The following is a 21,428-nucleotide window of genomic DNA, read 5'->3' on the forward strand; positions in this document are numbered from 1 at the left end:
TCCCCACCTGTGACACCCTTGGTCCTCAACATAACCCTGGGATCCTAGAAGTGGGTTATTGCCCAGCCCATTCGAGGGAAGAGGAATGGCCAGGTTTAAGACCTGCCCGTGTCACATGGCGAGTTTGTGGCAGTGACGTGTCCAGGAATGCCTCTGGGTTCAGGGTCAACTCGTGGGGCCTGGGGACTGGGGAGGGAACCAGGGGCTGCCGGCCTGGGGTTGGGGGTGGGGGTGGGGAGCACGGGAGCCTTATCCTCTGACCCCACCTCTGGCGTCAGCCCGTTGGCTGTGACAAGGAGGTGGGGTCCATGAAGGCAGATGACAAGTGCGGTGTCTGTGGCGGCGACAACTCTCACTGCAGGACCGTGAAGGGGACACTGGGCAAGGCCTCCAAGAAGGCAGGTGAGAGGCTGGGGCTGGGAGATGACCAGGAGTGGCTGGGGTTCTGGCCCAGCAGGGGCCCTTGAGCCCGAGTCCCTTGGGCAAGCCGTCCCTCCTCTGCTGGGCCACGGTTCAGGGCGGGGGAGGGGAGAAGGCACCCAGAGCCTGCCTCCAGACCTTCCCGGGCTGCCCCAGGCCACTGAGTCAGAAGCTGCAGCTGGCCGCAGCCTCTTCCAGTGAGCACTGCCTGCATTCGGGCCCAGGACTTCAGAAGCATTTTTCTGCTGGCCAGTGCGCTGTGATAGGAACTCAGCCATCTCTTTGGCCCTGGGGCTATTGTGGGAGTGAGAGCTCAGACACGTCTGAGGATGTGGCCCAGACTGGACTGGAATTTTTTTTTTTTCCCTCTCTCCCCTCTCTCTCCATTTTTTGGTCAACTTGTGGTGCCTCCTTTCAACTCCTGGTACCTTGAGTTCCTTGACTTCCCTCCCTACCTTCCATCTGACCACACTTGGCTGTTGAAAAGGGCCAGATATTAGTCCTTTACACTCTAGGAAGAATTAGATCCATTTCCCCTTTGGCACTGTCATAGCTTTGCCTCATCTCTCCTTGTGGGGAGAAAGTTGCTGGCTTCGAGAGGGGTTTGTTTCCAGGCCTGGGATTGGGAGGGCCATGGGGCCCAGGGCAGCCGTGATGGTGGCTCAAGGTATGAGAAGAAAGGGGGGGGGGAACATCAGGAGAGAAAAGTAGGCTCAAGAAAGTGGAAAATTGTAGCAACAAAGTGTCTGCATACTCTCCCCACCCCCCCCCCCCGCCACAGCCCTTAGAGTTTTTAGGGCATTTTAAGCCATAGCATCTCATTTGAACCTCTCGGCACCTTGTGGGCAAGGGTCCCCCCTTCCTATTGTACAGATGAGGAAACAGGTTCTTGGGCACGTGCAGGGGGAGGGGGGTGACGGGGTGTGCTGGGCAGTGGGGCCACCAGCTCAAGATGCTCACGGTTTTTCCGGATCCTGCTCTGTGGCAGGAGCTCTCAAACTGGTCCAGATCCCGGCGGGTGCCAGGCACATCCAGATCGAGGAGCTGGAGAAGGTTCCCCACCACATTGGTGAGTATGGGGAGCTGGGAGGGCAGAGGAGAGCAGTCTAATGCAGGGAACCCTTAGAAACATTTTTTTAAACTTAGGCTGAGTAGACAACCCGTTCCATGCTTCGAATGTCAGAAGGTGTGAATGGGGATCCAGTGAAGATTCCCCCTCCCACCTCTGCCCTCCAGGATCAGTTTCCTTCCCCAGGGGCAGCCACGGTCCATCTGTTGTACACAAAAGAAAACCGTTTTCATAGAATGTATCAGTCAACTTTTGCTTGTCTAACATCCCATCCCCAAACTTTACGGTTTCTAACAAGTGTTTGTGTTAGCTCATGGTTCTGTGGGCCATGAGGTTGGGCGGGGCCCAGCTGGAGCTACTTCTACTCCTGTGCCTGGACTCAACTCGTGTGAATGCAGCATCTGGTGGGGCTGTAGGTGTTGTTGGTACTGGCTGTCAGCTGGGGTGACGGGGGTGACAGGGCCGCGTCCCTGGCGGGCTAGCCTGGGATTATTCATGTGGTCTGTCACATGGTCCTCAGTGGGGGCAAGAGCAGGCAAGCCCCAGCATGCAAACACTTTCCAGGTCTCTACTTGTGTCATGCTTTGTAGCATCCCGTCGGCCCAAGCAGGTGTCATGGCCAAGCCCAGACTCAAGCTGTAGAAACAGACGATCTCTTGGTGGGAAGTGCGGTAGAGTCCCAGTGCAAAGAGGCCTGCACATAGGAAGAGGAGGAATTTGCAGCCAGTCTGACACACGGACCCTTAAATCCTTCTTATCTGATGACACATAAACACAGTCACTGAGGCACTACTTACGAGAGTTATACAACTCTAAAGCCAAGAGAGATGAAAAATTCTGGCCCCAAAAGAAATCAACAGAATTCAAATTGAGAACATTAACGTAAGGGGAAAGATTTTTGTGCTTACTTGTTTGCTTTGTTCTGTTTGTGCTGAAACCAAGTCGGTGGTTAAGAAATGAACATGTCCAGGGTGGGCAAATCCGTGGACACAAGAGAGTAGCTTAGTGGTGGTCAGGGGCTGGTGGGAGGGGGATGGGGGCATCTGCAAATGGGCATGATGAAGTGTCTTGGAATCGGGCAGTGGTCTGGTAGTCAGTGAATTGCACACTTGCAAAGGCTGAGTGCGTGTACGTGAATTACATCTCAATTGAAAACACGTAAGCATGGTTTGGAGCAGGGTCCCGGGGGCAGGCAGACAGAAGGATGCTTCCCTGATACTGGGGAGTGGCTGCATCCTCCCGCACTTGTCTGTTCAGACCCCTTACAGAGGGCATGGGTGCCATGGTGTCGCCGGGCCTTACTTAGCATGTCCCAGAGGCCCCTCGAGTCGACTGTGCTCGCCAGGCCGCACTGCGTGTTACCACCTCTTCATGAACGTGAATGCAAAACGTAACATCTCTGGGCAGGCTCATGTATTCCAAAAATGCCGATATTCGTATTTTTAGATTACCGTCACCATGACAGAAAACGTGTGAAAGCCTCCCGGGGAACTTGCACCCCCTGCAGAATACGCCCTATAACCTGCTCCGAAAGGCGCCTGAGAGGGTGTAGTGCAAATAGACAAGAAGCACAGGGGGAAACTGAGGTCCACAGTGGATTGTGGGCCCTCTGTGTACCCTGATTCCCCCACGCGGTGAGCCAGTCTGCGCCAGGCTCTCCTGTCTCCCAGCCCCGGGCCCTTGCCCACAGCCCCACTCTGCATGGGTATGAGTCAGGAGGGCTTGGCTTGGCCAGCTCCCTGCCCACTTGCCTGTCTGGCTCCGGGGGATTGTGCCAGAACAGGGGCCAGGGGAGAGGAGGGGAGGGGGCAAGGAGAGAAGGGCCGCTGACTCCAGAAGAGGGAGGAGCTTGCAGACGCTCCTCCTGCTACACCCCTATGGATGATTCAGACGATTCCATAATACTCGCAGCCCCTGGGGCCTCCCCAGCCAGCCCTCCCACTCCTCCCAGCCCCCACCCCTGTCTGCGGACGTCTAGCTCCTCTGTCTGCTGGCAGCGAGGAGTGCTCCGTGGAGGCTGCAGCCGGGCTTCCACGGGGGTCGGGGCAGAGGCTTCTAGAACCCAGGGCAGGTTCAGTGTGGGCACGCTCGCCCGTGAGTTCCCTGGAGGGTTAGAACTCCCAGGAGCTGGGCGGGGAGGGAAGTGGGACGGAAACCTGACATTGGCCCGCACTGTGTGATTGCACAGTTGTGAGGTATGTGGCAAGCCCGCCGTGGAAATGTGCAAGCTGCACGTATTGAGAGTGAGCGTGTGTCTGTGCACGTGCCTGACAGGGTATGTGCGTGCTCTCTGGAGACATCCAGGACAGGTGGCCGTCTTGGCAGTGAAAGCCAAGGCCCCGTCCAAGCTCGTTAGACTCTCCTGGAATTTGGGGGCTTTGATTCTTTGAAAGGAAGTCAAGGGAAGAGAACCATGCTGTTAATATCTACCATGTGCCAGGCCTCGAGCTGGCACTTGTCATCCATTACCTTACGTAGGCCTCGGGACAGTCCACGGACACTCCTCCCTAGCCGTGAAAGTTCTAGATGGCATCTCCTTCCAACAGAAGGCTGTCTCATCTACGTTGAAAATCTGTTGTTTGTAGTGACCTTCGTGAATTATCTTAGCTGTTCCACATCAGCACTTGCTGCTTCCTTCACCTTGTGCTTTTATGGCTTCTTTTCTCCAACCTCTGCTATCTTCGAACTTTTGTCTGCAGCTTCCTCGCTCTCTTCCTCTTCCTCTCTCAGCCTCCATAGAACTGAAGAGAGTTAGGGCCTTGCTCCGCGTTAGGCTTTGGCTTAAGGGAATGTTGTGGCTGGTTTGATCTTTTTTTTTTTTTTAATTTTTTTTCAATGTTTATTTTTTAGAGAAAGAGAGACAGAGTGCGAATGGGGGAGGGGCAGAGAGAGAGGGAGACACACAATCCGAAGCAGGCTCCAGGCTCTGAGCTGTCAGCACAGAGCCTGACACGGGGCTCGAACCCACAAACTGCGAGATCATGACCTGAGCCGAAGTTGGCTGTTTAACTGACTGAGTGCCGCCCCCCCCCACCCCGCCCCAGACCCCCCTGGAGTAGCACTTTCAATTTCCTTCAAGAACTTTTCCTTTGCCTTCCCAACTTGGCTGACCGTTCGGCACAAGAGGCCTGGCTTTTCGCCCATCTTGGCTTTTGACATGCCTTCTGCACTAAGCTTAATCATTTCTAGCTTTAGATTTAAAGTGAGAAACATGTGACTCTTCCTTTCCCTTGGACGCTTAAAGGCCATTGTAGGGTCATTAACTGACTTGATTTCAATAGTGTTGTGTCTGCGGGAACAAAGAGGCCCGAGGAGAGGGACAGAGATGGTCGATCGGGGAGCAATCCGAACACACACATGTATCCGTTACGTTTACTGTCCTTTTTTTTTTTTTTTTAATTGTTTTAAATGTTTTTATTTATTTTTGAGACAGACAGAGACAGAGCATGAGCGGGGAAGGGGCAGAGAGAGAGGGAGACACAGAAGCAGGCTCCAGGCTCCGAGCTGTCAGCACAGAGCCCGACGCGGGCCTCGAACTCACAGACTGTGAGATCATGACCTGAGCTGAAGTCGGACGCTTAACCGACTGAGCCACCCAGGCGTTCCAAGTGTGCTGTCTTAAATAAGTGGGGTTCATGGTGTCCCCGAACATTTGCAATAGTGACCTCAAAGATCACTGGTCACAGGGCACCGTGACAAATTTAATAATCGTGAAAAAGTTGGAAATACTGCGAGAATTTCCAAACTGTGACCCAGAGACCCAAAGTGAGCAAATGCTGTCAGAAAAAAGACACCAATAGACTCGCTCGGCACAGGGCTGCTGCAGATCTTCCGTTTGTAAACAATGCAGACTCTGTGAAGCATGATGGAGGGAAGCACAGTGAAACGAGACTGGGGTATGCTCAGGGTCCAGAGTGGGGTCCGCGGTAGGGCCGGGACTCAGAGGTTCACGCAGCCCACCGGAGGGTGTACAGCCAGGGCTGGGGACGGCGGCTGCTGAGAGGGTAGCAGACAGAGCCGTGGGGAGACTTGAGGCCGGGCCCGGCTCTGGCTCCAGGTCTGGCGATTCTGGGGGCAGAGAGGGATTAGGCATCGAGAGATGAGGGGCATCTCTCCTCTCGCTCAGCAGGGAGGCCGGTCCTCCAGACAGCTGGGCCACCAGCGCCCTGTGTGTCCAGGAGACACCTTTGCCCCTCGCGGGTCTCTAGGTCCCCATCTGGGGCAATCATAGCACCAACCTTGGGATGTGTGTGAGGATTCCGCCGAGGCGGGCGCCAGAGTGACCAGTGCATGGTGAGTGCTCTGAATCGTTGGCTCTTATGGTCTCGTCATTACCCTGGATGGTTTTTGTCGGCACCAGGTGGGGACACCCCAGGGCTCCAGAGCCTTTGCTCCCCCTCCTGGGCTGAGGGGCTCGGGTCCGAGGCTGCAGCCCTTCACCAGCCTGCTCCAGGGCGGCCAAGGCTGTGACGCAGGGGCCTCTGCCAGGCCGCCTGCCCCTGCACAACTCCCACCCAGCTGCCACCCGACACCTTTCGATAACAAGTTACGGGTTACTCACTCAGTGGGACCTTAAGGGGTGGACATTTACAGGTGTTTCTAAGACTCGCTCTGTGCCAGGCCCCAAGGACACCAAAACGGAGGAGATACACTGACAGGCTGTGGGGGAGACAGGCACCAGTGCTAACACTCGGGCCCTGTTCTTTTTTTTTTTTTTTTTTTAATTTTTTTTTTCAACGTTTATTTATTTTTGGGACAGAGAGAGACAGAGCATGAACGGGGGAGGGGCAGAGAGAGAGGGAGACACAGAATCGGAAACAGGCTCCAGGCTCTGAGCCATCAGCCCAGAGCCCGACGCGGGGCTCGAACTCACGGACCGCGAGATCGTGACCTGGCTGAAGTCGGACGCTTAACCGACTGCGCCACCCAGGCGCCCCTTTTTTTTTTTTTTTAATTTTTTTTTCAACGTTTATTTATTTTTACTCGGGCCCTGTTCTGATGGCAGTCATAGTGCCTCCCATTTATTGAATGCCAGCTGCATGCCATGCACTCTGCCTCGTTCTTTACATCTATGGACTCCTTTAATTGTCCCAAGGACCCCATAGTGGATAGGTGGGAGGGGGGTACTGCGATTATCTTCATGCGGCCGCAGCCCTATGAGCTACGGATGATTAGCATTCCCATTTTACAGATGGCGAAACTGAGGCAGCACAGGGCAGCTAAGTAACTTCCCCAGATCAGTCTGGTGCCAGGGCCTGTGTTTTTAGCCTCGTGCTCTGCTGTAGAAGGGAGGGCAAGTCCCCGAGGACTGGGCAATCAAAGAAGGCTTCCTGGGGGCGCCTGGGTGGCTTCGTTGATTCAGCGTCTGACTCTTGGTTTCGGCTCAGGTCGTGATCTCTCGTGGGTTTGAGCCCCGCATCGGGCTCTGTGCTGACAGCATGGAGCCTGCTTGGGATTCTCTGTCTCCCTTTCTCTCTGCCCCTACCCCGCTTTCTCCCTTTCTCTCTTAAAAATAAAAAAATACATACTAAAAGGAAAACTTACTTTTTTTTTTTAAAGAAAAGAAGCCTTCCTGGAGGAGGGGAACATTGTGCTGAGCCTTACATAGGAGTGAAGATTAGTCAGACAGGAAGAAGGGAAGACGGTGGGAGGAATGGGTGTGCCAGGGTCTAGAGGCAGGGGTGCTGCGTGCAGCCGGTGCAGTGACTCATCTGACTGAGGAAGGTTCTGGTGGAAAGGGGTGACAGGTCATAGGGAGCCCCAGGGGATCCACTAGGAAGGTCTCGAAGCCCCAGAGGAGGTCTGGCTAGTGTTCCTGTGGAGGGGAATAGAAATCTGTGTGACCCTCTCCCCATGGCCAGCGGTGAAGAACCAGGTCACAGGCAGCTTCATCCTCAACCCCAAGGGCAAGGAAGCAATGAGCCGGACCTTTACTGCAATGGGCCTGGAGTGGGAGTATGTGGTGGAGGACGCCAAGGAAAGCCTCAAGACCAGTGGGCCCCTGCCCGAAGCCATCGCCATCCTGGTGAGCCCCCACCCTGTACGGTGGCCCCTGCCCACCCCCTTGCTGCCCCAGCCCAGTCTCCCCAGTCTTCACTGTTGAGCCAGCGCAGCCCCGTCGGAAGCAGTGTTGCAGTGTCTTTAGCAGCCTGGCCAAGGCCGAGGCCTAGATGCCCTCTGTGCACAAAGGCTGGCAGGACGCACGTGAGGAGGGAGAAAGAAACGGTTGTCTTGCTATGAGAGGGAGTCTGTTCTCCGTCACGCAGCGTCAGAAACAGGGCCTGGGAATGAGAGGAGGCACCTGCGTTGGTTCCCCCTGTTGCCCTGGCGTCATCCAATGTCCACTTGCATTATGGCATTGCCCGCAAGTGACTGGGGATGCCAGCTCACGCTGCCAGCCTCTGGAGAGGGGGATGCAGTCACTGACCTTGCTGGGGTCCACCTCTTCCCACACCCCCTCTTCCTAGGCCATAGACCGGGGTTTATGGAGCAGGGATTATTAATGCAGGAGCTCAGACCAGGAGGGGCTTTGTCTGTGGTGCCCTGACACTGGCTGATTCATGCCAGGGAGAGCTTGGACAGGCTTCTTTCCTGGTGCGACCGTCACTAGTCAGGGAGGTCCTAGAGGGCAGGGTCTGAAGCCTGTTGGTGTCAGTGTATTATTTCACTCTGCATGTATTTTCTATTCACCTTATACTTACTGGCCACCCATACACCTATGCCAATGATTGAGGGTACCAAGACCCATTCAATGGGCAAAGAATAATCTCTTCACCTAATGGTGCTGGGACAACTGGATAGCCACATGTAAAAGGATGAAGTTGAACCCCTACCTCACTCCGTATACAACAAGCTCAAACTAGATCAAATATCCAAGTAAGAGAGCTAAAACCATAGAACTCTTAGAGAAAACAGAGGGGGGAATCTCCTGACCTTGCATCTTATGATACCAGAAGCATGAGCAACAAAAGAAAAATAGGTAAACTGGTCTTCATGGAAATTGAGGACCTTCGTACATTGGAAAGACATCGTGAAGACAGTGAGAAGACAAGCTGAGCAGAATGGGAGAAGGTATTTGCAACCATATATCTGATCAGAGGCTTACAGACCATCTTATATCTGATCAGAGCCCTATAGACCTGGCCATACCAGAGTCAGGTAGCGCAGATGCCCTGGTAAGCAAGACAGACCAGCAGACACGGTCCCTGTCCTCGTGAGGACTTATGTCTGGGAGGAAAATGATCCCAGGTGAGCACGCAGGCTGTTCCTGCTGCTTAGCCTGAGTTTGCTGCGTGGCTGCTGGTCTGAATGGTCTCCCAGGCCGTGCTCGATGCTGACCCCACATCCTTTCCTTTGACCCCCTCCTCCCTGTCCCCCCCATGCTGGCCCTGCTTCTCTGCTCTCCAGTCCTGTGCCACCTGCTCTGTCTCCCCTCAGGTGCTCCCCCCAGCTGAGGGTGGCCCCCGCAGCAGCCTGGCCTACAAGTACATCATCCATGAAGACTTGCTGCCCCTTATTGGGAGCAACAACGTGCTCCTGGAGGAGACGGACACCTACGAGTGGGCGCTCAAGAGCTGGGCCCCCTGCACCAAGGCCTGCGGAGGAGGTACGGGCCTGCCCAGCCATCTGGCTGCCTCGTGGGGCAGCCCAGGGCTTTGCAGGGGAGGAGTAGGAGTGGCTGGGGGCCAACACTATCTCCACCTGATGTGTCCATAGCTCGTGCCTCCGTTTCCCCTTAAAGATCTCTCGGGTGTGGCACCTGCCTGGCCAGAGCCTTGGGGATGGGGCTGGGAGTGGGGGAGCAGCACCGGGGCAAGGCCTGCACCCTGTAAGGGCTCCCCCGCTATGCGGGGAGGCAGCCGTGCAGAGCCAGGTGCCTCCCCCACCCAGCCCCTGCACCGCTGGCACGACATCAGGGACACATGAGATGGGCTGGCCAAGGAAGGCTTCTTCAGAAAGAGACTTGGGCAAGAGGGGTGCAAAGGCACGGGGGAGGCACGGGCCCTCCAGAGCGTGCCGTCCCTGAGACCCAGCGGAGCGGCGGGGGCCTGGCGGGACCTGGCCCAAGTCAGCCTGTCCTCCCCCCAGGGATCCAGTTCACCAAATACGGCTGCCGGCGCCGGCGAGACCACCACATGGTCCAGCGGCACCTATGTGACCACAGGAAGAGGCCCAAGCCCATCCGCCGGCGCTGCAACCAGCACCCGTGTGCCCAGCCTGCGTGAGTGTCCGGGGACGGCCAGGAGCCTGACCCCTTCCCATGGGCGTCACTGACTCTCTCGTAGCCCTGGGCCGGGGAGGAGGGGCTGCTTCCCCTGGCCCTGAGTGTCCAGGGTCACGGCCCCTGCACCCGGGATTCCCTGAGCAGAGCAGCCCACACACTGGACTCCGTCCGTGGCCAGTGTTGCCCTCCTTGCCGGTCTGGCCGCATCCGCCCCCATCTGTCCCCCTGTGGGGTTTGCGGATTAACTTCCGCTCCCAGAAGAAGGACAATGCTTCCTTTGTTCTGCCCCTTCCAGCATTCTTTTACAGATGGGGAAACAGAGGCCCACTTTGGGGACACAGCTTTCCCTCGATGATCCGAGGGGACGTTGAGGTGAAGTCGATCTCAGTGCTTCTAGATGCCGGGGCATAGGCCAGGATGCTGTCTGGCGGCCCCCACCCATAGTCTAGCCCCTGAGTGGGTTCCCTGACCTGAGGAGACAGGCTCATTTGGGCACAAGATCATGTTCTTGGGCTTATTTGGAGGGGGCTTCGTGGAGGAGAAGAGCTATGACTTTTTGGGAAGTCGAGGTGTGGCCTTGAGCCCGTCACAGAGATGGCCCCAGTGCCTCTCCGGCCCCAGGCAGAGCGCCCAGTCCACTTTCCTGCCTCCCCAGGAATCTTCTGGGGTCCGAGCCGTCTAACTCGGCATGGCTGATTCACGGCAGCTCTGCTCCCTGAGGCTGGGGGGACCTCGGGGCCAGGACAGGAGCTGGGGATCAGTGCAGAGTCCACCGTGGCCTCTCCGTGCCTGGCCCAGGCGGGATCCCCTGCCCCTCAGTGCTCCACGCTCCCCCTTCACACGGCATGCCGGCCACTGTCTCCGCCAACGTCTGTGGCCACAGAGCACGCGGCGCTGACTCGGCTGTGGTCCTGGGCACGTCACCGCCCGCCCCCCCGCCCCCAGCTTCTCATCCGTAAAATGCCAAACGAAATTTGGGGCCTTTTTTGTCTTTTAAAGGAAGGGGTTGGCCGAAAGAGCCCTCATTCGCTACGAGATGTCTCAGGAACCTGAGAGGGGAGTGGGTTGTGGCCGCCCCTCCCGCCACCCCACCAGAGCCATTTTCGTCTTTGTCTAATTCATCCAGTGGTATCTGCTTACGGTGCTCTTGGAAACTGCTCCGTGGCCAAAAGACGGTGGGAGACCACCAGCTTAGCTGATCGGCACCAAAACTCTGCAGGTGCTGACGGCGATAGTAACAGTGCCTGTCTTTATTACATGCCTACTGCATGCATGCACTCTGCCAAGTGCTTTTAAGTATACACGTCCTTTAACTGTCCCAAGAGCCCCAGGGGCGGGAGTTCAACTCTACCAGCCATGAATCTGGTGCTGTATCTCAGCACCTAGGACAGTACCTGCCCACACTCCGTTATTTACGAAGTGCTGAAAAGAATTCTGATGTTCATAACTTGCCTGCGGACATGCAGGGTGCCAGATGTAAAGGTGCATCATACCGTGCATTTTTCAGATGAGGAAGCAGAGGAGATCATAAGTGACCCCCCTTATGGCAGCTGCAGAGCCCGTGGACGGTTGTCTTGGCTCCCAGCATTCTGAAGCTCAGACCCACTTGCCAGCTCCTGCCCGCAGCGATTCAGGGGGTGGGAGAGACCCTGGGAGGAAGCGTCCCCATAGTCCCGCCTCTCCTTCACCTTTTGCTTTGTCTGCCTCTAGGTGGGTGATGGAAGAGTGGGGTGCCTGCAGCCGGAGCTGTGGGAAGCTGGGGGTGCAGACCCGGGGGGTTCAGTGCCTGCTGCCCCTCTCCAACGGGACCCACAAGGCCATGCCGGCCAAGGCCTGCCCTGGGGATCGGCCCGAGGCCCGGCGGCCCTGCCTCCGCGTGCCCTGCCCAGCCCAGTGGCGCACGGGAGCCTGGTCCCAGGTGAGTTGTTCTCAGAGGGTGGGAGGGGCTGAGCCAGTGGCCACCCTCTCTGGGGAGTCCGGGAAAAGGTGGGTCGGGGTAGGGAGCTACTAAGAGATGTGGTGCTCCCTGCTGGCAGAGAGTCTCCGCCTGAATTTCCCTCCCCACCTCTGATCTGATCTGATCTGAATTTTCTCAAAACTGAGTCCAAGAGCTCCTACGTGTGCTGGGCCATGGGCCTGGGCTAGGCCTTTGTATTCATTCACTATGTGCTCTGACCTAGAACTGGGTCAGAACTAGGAGGCATGGGTTAAGACCCCCGTGATACAGGTGAGCAAACTGAAGCACTTTCTTGCATTCAAGAAATATTTACCAAATGCCAACTACGTGCCGGGCACGCTGTGCTAGGAATGCCTGGAATCCATCACCGACTTGTCCTCATGTAACTTACAGTCCGGTGAGAGAGACCTAAACCAGTAACAGAAGCATTTACAGATGGCGGTTGGAGCTGTGCGGAAGTAAATGGGGGTAATGTATCTGGGAGGACCTCCCTGAGGAGGTGACGTTTGTGTTGAGACTTGAAGGCTGAGCCACCGGAAGACCCTTGCCGTGTTCCAGAAACCAAAGGAGAGTGGGACTGGAGCTGAATGGAAGGGACAGGATGACAGAGAGGCAGGCAGGGATCAGTCCTGCAGAGCTTTGTGAAAAGTTAGAATGTATTCCAAGTGGGGCTTCTAGGTGGCTCAGTCAGTTAAGCGTCTGAGTCTTGATTTCGGCTCGGGTCATGATCTCACAGTGAGTTTGAGCCCTGTGTCGCTCTGTGCTGACAGCAGGGAGCCTGCTCAGGATTCTCTCTCTCTCTCTCTGCCCCTCCTCTGCTTGTGCTCTCTCGAAATAAATAAAGACAGACTTGAAAAAGAATGTATTCTACGAGCAGTGAGAAGCTGTTGAAGGGTTTTAATGCGGATGTTCCAAGCCCTGATTCCAGGTTTAAAGGTCACCTAGCAGCTCTGTAGAAAGTTCACTGCTGGGAGGCCAGGGTAGGAAAGAGGAGATAATAAGAAGGCTGTGGAATAGCCAGTCCAAGTGCTCCTGCCTAGGCCCTAGAAGTGGCCACAGGGAAATTTTTGTCTTGAGTTTTCTCTAAAAAATTCATTTGAAGGGTGCCTGGGTGGCTCAGTCGGTTAAGCGTCCAACTTTGGCTCAGGTCATGATCTCAAGGTTTGTGGGTTCAAGCCCCGCGTCGGGCTCTGGGCTGACAGCTCGGAGCCTGGAACCTGCTTTGGATTCTGTGTCTCCCTCTCTCTCTCTCTGCCCCTCCCCTGCTCACACTCTGTCTCTCTCTCTCTCTCTCTCTCTCAAAAATAAATAAACATTAAAACAATTTAAAAAAAATTTTTTTAATGTTTATTTTTGAGACAGAGGGACACAGAGTGCGAGTGGAGGAGGGGCAGAGAGAGAGGGAGACACAGAATCTGAGACAGGCTCCAGGCTCTGCGTTGTCAGCACAGAGCCTGATGCGGGGCTCGAACCCACGAACCGTGAGATCATGACCTGGGCCGAAGTCAGATGCTTAACTGACTGAGCCACCCAGGCGCCCCTAAAAATTTTTTTAATAAAAAATTCATTTGCTGTGACCCTTGAAGGCATTATGCTAAGTGAAATCAGCCAGACACAAAATGATAAATGCTGTATGATTCCACTTACCAAGAGTGGTCAGGTTTATAGAGACAGAAAGAAGGGTGGTGGGTGCTTGGGGCTGGAGGAGAGGGCATGGGGAGTCCGTGTTTAATGGGGACAGGGTTTCAGCTTAGGAAGAAGGAGAAAGTTCTGGACGTGGAGGTGGTGATGGTTGTACAACATTGTGAATGTACTTAATGTCACTGAACCACGCACTTAAAAATGGTTAAAATAGTGTTATGATATATATATATATTTTACCATAATTTTTAAAACCTCTGGTCACAAAGATAAGTACAACAATGCTTAATTGTAATAGCAGAATATCAACAAATACCCTAAATGTCCATCTCTAGGAGATTGGACCAAAAAAATCATGGTCTGGGTGCCTGGGTGGCTCAGTTGGTTAAGTGTCTGAGTTTGGCTCAGGTCATGATCTCACGGTTCATGAGTTCGAGCCCCGCATGGGGCTCTGTGCTGACAGCTCAGAGCCTGGAGCTGCTTTGGATTCTGTGTCTCCTTCTCTTTCTGCCCCTCCCCTACTCTCTCTGTCTCTGTCTCTGTCTCTCTCAAAAATAAGTAAATATTTTAAAAATGTCAAAAAAAATCATGGTCTGGTCATACAATAAAAGCTTGAAGTATACTTACCAATGTGGATAAACCTCAGAGGAATAGGTAAGAAAAAGCACTGAAATATGAAGGCAGATCACTTCCAATGAGATACCATGCACATAAAGTTTAAAGAGGCACAACACAGTATTTGAAAATCTGCCAGAAAGCTGATATATTCAAGCTGCTGGCGGTATGTGAACAGGCTTTCGTGACCAGGCTTCCTCATACTTTTCTGGATGCTTAGAATATTGCATAAGGAAGAGTATTTTTAAATACCCCAAATCCCCGCACAATGTAGGCAGATTTTGTTTTCTTCCCCTCAACACACAGCTTTATTTGTTTGAATATAAAACAGAAGACTGCTGGCCCACAAAGGGCCCTTAGGTAACACTGGCAGTGAGGTGACAGGTGGTGGAAGACTGTTGCCCCTGTGAGACCGACAGAGCGTTCAGGAGCTGTTGGCATTATTCATCCTTGGGGGAGGAGCCATCCAGTCCCACGGTTTGTGTGGCCCTTAACGCTCATGTCTCCCTCGGGCCCAGCAGGAGAAGTACATTTCTGTGGCCTCTCCCCCGTCCTGTGGCCTGGTCACACGGTGCAGCCTTGCTTTTGGGGAGCCCCCGCCACCAGCCTCCGTCCCTCAGAGGAGGTGAGGCCTGGGGGTGACGTGCGCAGCAGGCCCTGCAAACTGTTTGCCTCCGGCTCCTTTGTGCCCACACCTTTCCCTTTTGGGGAAGAAGATGCTTTTTTTTTTATGTTTTATTTATTTATTTTTGAGAGACACAGTGTGAATGGGGGAGGGGTGCACAGAGAGACAGAGACAGAGAGAGAGAGAGAGAGAGAGAGAGAGAGAGAGAATCTGAAGCAGGTTCCAGGCTCTGAGCTGTCAGCACAGAGCCCACGCGGGGCTCAAACCCACAAACCTTGAGATCATGACCTGAGCCGAAGTCAGATGCTTAACTGACTGAGCCACCCAGGCACCCCAGGAGACACTTTTTTTTAAAGTTTACTTATTTATTTTGAGAGAGAGAGAGAGAGAGAGCATGAGCTGGGGAGGGGCAGAGAGAAAGGGAGAGAGAGAAAATCCTAAGCAGCAGTTTCCATGCTGTCAGCGGAGTGCCCGACACGGGGCTCAAACCCATGAATCGTGAGATCATGTGTGACCTGAGCCGAAGTCAAGCGTCAGACGCTTAACCGACTGAGCCACCCAGGTGCCCCGGGAGACACTTGTGAACATGCCTCTGTCAGCTGAGTTTTGGTATGTTGAGGCACAGAGTCACCGAATGTCAGAGCTAAAGGGGTTCATAGCGACCCTGTCACCCAGGTCTCTCAGTTTAGCAAGTGTCACAATCCGGGTCCTTACATCCCATTATTAAAAAAAATTTTTTTTTTAATGTTTATTTATTTTTGAGAGAGAGAGAGTGTGAGGGGGGAGGGGCAGAGAGAGAGGGAGACACAGAATCCAAAGCAGGTTCCAGGCTCTGAGCTGTCAGCACACAGCCCACGTGGGGCTTGAACTCACTGACCGTGAGATCATGACCTGAACTGAAGACCGACTGAGCCACCCAGGCGCCCCCGCTTACATCCCATTATTAAGATATCATCAAGTAAGTGGACCTACTTCAGGTCCCTCAGGCTGGTGGATCACAATAGGGGAGTTTGCCAGAATGATCCACAAAATATTTAAGGACCCAGGCACAGGCCGGACATGGTAGACACAGGCAAAAGTGCTGGAATGGGGTTCTGGAGGTCCCCTCCTGAACCAGGGTTAACCACGTGGGTGACAGGAAGGTTCGGCCATTCGCCTGGCACAGGAATACGGACAGCTGGTGTTCTGTCCTCCTGAGGCTACTTGGAGCGGTCCTTGCATATCCCTCTGGTCAGTAGAAACGCGGGGCCCTCCTCTGTACCTTTCCGTCCTGGGCATTGGCTAGACTCTGGAGCTCACTGCTCCCTTCCTCTCGTCTCTCCACCTACCCCTCCCCGGCCACTGTGGCTTGACCGGGCCCCGGCCTTCCCGCGACAGTGCTCCGCCACCTGCGGGGAGGGCATCCAGCAGCGGCAGGTCGTGTGCCGGACCAACGCCAACAGTCTGGGGCAGTGTGAGGGGGAGAAGCCGGACACTGTCCAGGTCTGCAGCCTTCCCCCCTGTGGAGGTGAGCTGGATAGGATGGGGGAGGGGGGCAGGCCCAGCTCCTCCGGCCTAGACCTGAAGCCCAGCCCGGCTTGCATCCTTGCCCCCTAGAAATCCCCAGTGCTAGAACTGCTTGTCCCCACTCACAGGCAATCTCCAGAACTCTACAGCGAGAGCTGACATTCGGGAACTTGTGACCCCAGAAGGACAGTGGGTGCCACAGTCTGGGCCCCTACATCCCATTAACAAGATATTATCAAGTAAGTGTGTATCTGTCTGGACCCATCCCCCAGCCCAAACCTTCCAGTGGTCGCCATGTCGCAAGCACAGGCCATGCAGTGGAACAGCCCGAGTTTCCAGGCTGTCCATGTGACCTCAGCCTCCTGGAGCCTCAGCTGTGAGCTGGGGGTGCTACCCATACGGGTCCACAGTCCCTTACCTGCGATTCCAAAATGTTGAAAGCTGCAAGTGGTGCCCTAAATTCGGTGCAGACTCATTTCGCAGCAGAGCCTGGCCTGACCCAACAAGAGATCAATTATTCTTTTGCTACAGAAACATTGCTGTAGTTATAAGGGGATATCCCACTCCCTATGACAGATGTTCTATAATATGAATATTACTTTTCTAACCTCAGAAGTTCTGAATTATCAGTCATATCTGGTTTCAAGGTTTTGGGATAAGCAATTGTAGATCTGAGCTGTCTTCGTAGGGTTGTTGAATTAAATGAGATAATGCACGCACTCCTGCCTAGCTGTCAGATAACAAAAATGGTGGTAGTACTTTCTCTCTGCCTCATGATCAGGAGCCAGTTAGTCCATCCTCCCATCCATCCATCCATCTACCCATCTCTCCATCCATCCATCCATCCATCCATCATCCGTCATCCATGTATGCATCCATCCATCCATCCATCTACCCATCCATCCATCCATCCATCATCCATCATCTGTCATCCATGTATGCATCCATCCATCCATCCATCCATCATCCATCATCTGTCATCCATGTATGCATCCATCCATCCATCCATCTACCCATCCATCCATCCATCATCCGTCATCCATCATCCATGTATCCATCCATCCATCCATCATCCATCATCCATGTATCCATCCATCCATCTACCTATCCATCCATCCATCCATCCATTAATGTTAACTGAGCATCTGCTATATACCAGGCCATATACTTCCTTCCTAGATTCTTTCTCTCTCTCTTTTCCTACTTCATCTTCTCAAGGACCAGGGTCTGACAAGACAAGTAGAAAAATCACAGACTGTAAATTCTAGCTGGAGGACCAACTGGCTATGTGACCATGTGCGGATCCCTAAACCTCTCTGAGCTCAGCTCATCAATCATCTCACTCGATGTCCACAGAGGATCTTCTGGCTCCAGGCCTGGCTGCTGCTCCGCCCCTGTTCTGAGACCCAGGCTGCACAAGTGCCAGATAGCCTTCCCTTTTCTGTCCAGGAGCAAAGAGTGGCTCTGATTCTGGTCCTAGAATTCTGGCGCCATCTAGAGGCCACTGGCTTTCCTTTTTTTTTTTTTTTTTCTTCCTAATTTTCCTGTTGCCCTAAACCAGCCCCCAACCCTCTGCCCCGTCCCTAAACACACACACACACACACACACACACACACACACACACACACACAGAAAATTAGCAGAAAGCAAAGTTCCTGCCTTCACATTGTCTGGAGAGACCTACCTGGAATTATCACAGAAACACAAAACGATTTTTAGATATCTGAACCAAAGCAAATGAAAGTTATATAGTGGGCACCCCTATATGCCAGGAACTTTATAAATGTTATTTATAATCATAATGTTATTGTTCATTGGTAAGTGTCTAGCATTATCCCCATTTTATAGGAGAGGAGACTGAGGGTTGGAGAGCTTCAGTGGCTTGCCCAAGGGCTCACACTTTTTCAGTGGTGGAGCCTCAGTTGGAACCCAGATCTGCTTGATTCCAGATTTATCGGTGGAGGACTTAGTGTTCCAAATGTGTGTTGACGGGTGGCAGGATATTGCCTCGGCTTGTCCCAAGTGTGGGTTACCTGGGCATTTGCCTGGCCCTGGCCCGAGTGGATTCCTTTGGGTGGATTGGGAGGGGACCAGGATTCCTACTTCATTGAGAGCAGGGTTTCCAAGCTTTGCTGCAGGTCAGAACCACCCAGCGCCCAGGCCACACTGGCCGTCCAGTCTCCCCGGGCGTGGGAGGTGGGCAGTGCCTATTTGGAAAGCCCCTGGGGGATTCCACTCAGCAGCCACATCTGACGACTACTGATGTAGGCCCGTGGTTCTCAGATTGGTCCACGCATTGGAGTCACTTGAAGGTTTCGTTGAAACGCAGAACTAAGCCCCACGCCCAGAACTTCTGATTCGGTAGGTCTGGATGGGGCCTGAGAATTGGCATTGCTCACCAGCTTCCAGACGATGCCGATGCTTCATGTGTGGAGACCCTTTTTGAGAACCACTGCTCTAGGGGATTTCAGTTCCTCTTCTGTAAAATAAGGGCTCTTACTCTGGCCAGTCTCTCCCTTCAGGCAGGCCCGTGGCGCCCTCCAGGGCAAAGCTTTAGAGCAGGTCCAGCAAGGGCGGGAGCTGGAGGCCGGCGGTTGGGGGGGGCCGAGTGGGAGATGGAGGCGTCCTCCCGGCAGTGGTCCTTGTGCCATATGCGTGCAGCGGAGCCCTGCGTGGGGGACCGGTCCATCTTCTGCCAGACGGAAGCACTCGATCGCTACTGCTCCATCCCCGGCTACCACCGGCTGTGCTGTGAGTCCTGTTCCAAGACGGCCCTGGGCCCCGACACCAGCCCGGACCCTGGCCTGGCCTCGCCGCCACCATTCTCTACTCCCGGGAGTCCGAAGTCCCCTCCAGATGCTGTGGAGCCCACTGTGGGAACAACAGGGTCAGATGCCCATCAGCACGGCCAGCCCACACAACTCCCGAGACCTCTGGGCACCAGCCCCCCGGTGACCCAGCACCGCTTTACTCCCCAGACACTGGGCCCCAGAGCAGCTGGGGGCACTTCCCCTGGCACCCCCCGGGGACTGCCTTGGGGCTGGACCAGGGCACCTGTGCCAGTCTCCGAGGAAAAAGGGCGGCTCGGGGAAGACCCGAAGCACCCAGGCACCAGCCTTCCCGCCACCTCCCTGGGGACATGAGCCCCGCCTCGCCTATCCCGCCAGTCAAGTTTACACTGTGTGCTGCCTCAGAGACCGCCAGCTCAGAGGACACGCAGCGGGGGCAGCGGCAAACACAGACTTCCTTCTAAATTATTTGCCTTCTTGTTGTTCTAGTTTGGGGGCTGTGACACTTGAGCCCGTGAAGCGGGCGCGTGAGGAAGAAAAAGATCAGGGGAAGCCCTAACCGGAGATACCTCAGCAAGCAGCCAGGGGGACAGTCGCACCTCTCAGGGGCTCCCCGTCTGTCTCTTGGCAGGACTGAGGGCCAGCTAGCATCCCCTCCTCCCCCACCCCGGATCCTTCCAGCTGCCTGCCTTTGCCAGAACTTGTGGGGTCCACTGTGGAGGTCCTGTCTATCTGGCCCCTCTGCCCAGAGAGGCAAAGCGGGACCAGGGAAGGTGAGGGGGGAGCACTCAGGGCAGTCCGCGAGGAAGGGGGCGAGGGGTGAGTGTGGTCATGACGCTCAGGCTGCAGGGCCGGGGTGGGTGGGAGGCGAGTTCGTCTCAGGCCCAGCTCTTCATAGCAAGAGCGCCACACAGCTCCTCCAGCCAAGGCCAAGGCCAAGGCCAGAACCCACCTCGCCCTTGCTGGCCGGAAGGCAGTGTTGGTGACCACCTCTGCCCCACGCACATGGCACCTCCTGTTACCTCCGGTGCATCCCAACCTCACGGGGTCCAGCCCAGAGAAGGGGGCCCCGGACAGTCTGGAATGCGTATTCTCATCATCCGGGGCATTCACAACTGGTGCTAGACCCCTGGCTGCACCAGGAAGGTCAACTTCGGTCGTCACTTTGCAGCATGAAAGGAGCCCGACCCGGAAGGTGACTCTCTGGGACACAGGGATGTGAGTTCTCAGGTCGTGCCCCATCCATCATCGTTCTCTGCCGAAGACCACACCTGCTGGAGTCAGGGGTCTTCTCCCACCTGGCCGGGGCTGGGCCAGAAGTTTGTGGTGCTAGGGTAACGGGGTGCAGTCAGGTCCCAAGGCTGAGGACCACAGTCCACCCAGGCCCAAGCCCCAGGGCAGGATGTGATCCTTTGCCCCATGCCTGGTGGGGGGAAGGGAGGTGACATGACCCACAGCGCTGTGGGGCCTCAGCTACCCTCCGTGTTACCTCCAAAGGCAGGTAACTTCCCTAGACCCCCTGGCTCCCAGGAAGCCCCTTGGGGTGCCAGGATTTCTCCCAAGGGTCCTCATTCCCAGTCACACAGAGGGTGTCCCGGACTCCTCAGCAGGTGACAGAGGTGCTTGCCTGCCTGCCTTCCTGGGGGCAGGGGGGCTGTTCTGAGCCAGGCTAGAGGCCTAGGAGCAGTGGGTCCCCACCCCCACAACCCCTGGAGGACAGAGGCCCGGAGGGGGCTCCCCAGCCGTCCTCTCCACCCGCTGCCACCCCCTCCCTGGGCCGCTGGGGCACACACTGAAATCATTCCTGTGAGACCCAGCCTGCCGGCGTTAGGGGTGTAACTTCCCGTGCCTCTGAGATCCGGATCTTTACACGTTTATGTATTTATTAACATTGTCCTTGGTGTTTCGTTTTGGACCCCCAGATGGCGTTTTGTGTTTTTCTCGTTGTCTCTGTTTTAGAGGAAAAGGACGGTGAAGCCTCCCTCTCATGTACTCTGCTGGGCAAGGTGCCTGGGGGTAGGGGATGGATGGGGGAGCAAAGCCGAAGAGGCTCGACCCTCCCTGCCTCGGCCTCCCTGCCTCGGCCTCACTCGCTCTTGGACTCCTCGGAGCACCAGCTCAGGGAAGAGAGGCCAGAAAGCACCGTGGGCGGGGGCGCCCTCGAGTAGCTCTGTGGCCTTGGGCAGGTCACCATCCACGTGGAAGTGCCTGGGAGGTAGTTTCGGGGTGTGCATAGGGACAGCAAGGGGTGGCTTCCCTAGAGGGGGGGCGAGCACTGTTTCTCTGGAAAAGTCCAGGCGGAATGAGAGGGCCGGATAGGCGGGGGAAGGGACGTGACGCCGGGGGAGCAGGGAGGGCTGGCACGTAGCAGGAATAACTTAAAACCACCCATCCGTGGGGGCGCCTGGGTGGCTCAGTTGGTTAGGCCTCCGACTCTTGATGTCGGCTCAGGTTATGATCTCGCGGCTCGTGAGTTCAAGCCCTGATTTGGGCTCCGTGCTGACAGTGTGGGATTCTCCCCTTCCCCCCACCCCTGCCCCTTCCTTGCTCGTGTGTGTGCGTGCGCGTGCGCGCTCTCTCT

At 55.3% G+C, this 21,428-nt stretch overlaps 1 protein-coding gene across 1 annotated transcript in view; it reads left to right on the plus strand.

Annotated features, from left to right (window-relative positions):
* The window catches only part of ADAMTS14 (ADAM metallopeptidase with thrombospondin type 1 motif 14), a 79,155-nt gene extending 59,514 nt beyond the window's left edge, over positions 1-19,641 (plus strand). The window contains exons 13-21 of the mRNA XM_047073700.1: positions 279-402; positions 1,409-1,489; positions 7,351-7,514; positions 8,927-9,095; positions 9,578-9,710; positions 11,424-11,631; positions 15,929-16,058; positions 16,186-16,296; positions 18,720-19,641. Of these exons, the coding sequence (XP_046929656.1) occupies positions 279-402; positions 1,409-1,489; positions 7,351-7,514; positions 8,927-9,095; positions 9,578-9,710; positions 11,424-11,631; positions 15,929-16,058; positions 16,186-16,296; positions 18,720-19,201 (1,602 nt within the window). The 3' untranslated portion in view covers positions 19,202-19,641. The remainder of the gene's footprint in view (positions 1-278; positions 403-1,408; positions 1,490-7,350; positions 7,515-8,926; positions 9,096-9,577; positions 9,711-11,423; positions 11,632-15,928; positions 16,059-16,185; positions 16,297-18,719) is intronic.
* Positions 19,642-21,428: the final 1,787 nt, after the last annotated feature.

Source organism: Lynx rufus, unplaced genomic scaffold (assembly GCF_022079265.1).
Source record: "Lynx rufus isolate CCGP_SWC_20201006 ecotype Redwood Valley unplaced genomic scaffold, mLynRuf1.p SCAF_11, whole genome shotgun sequence".
NCBI classification, from domain to species: domain Eukaryota; kingdom Metazoa; phylum Chordata; class Mammalia; order Carnivora; family Felidae; genus Lynx; species Lynx rufus.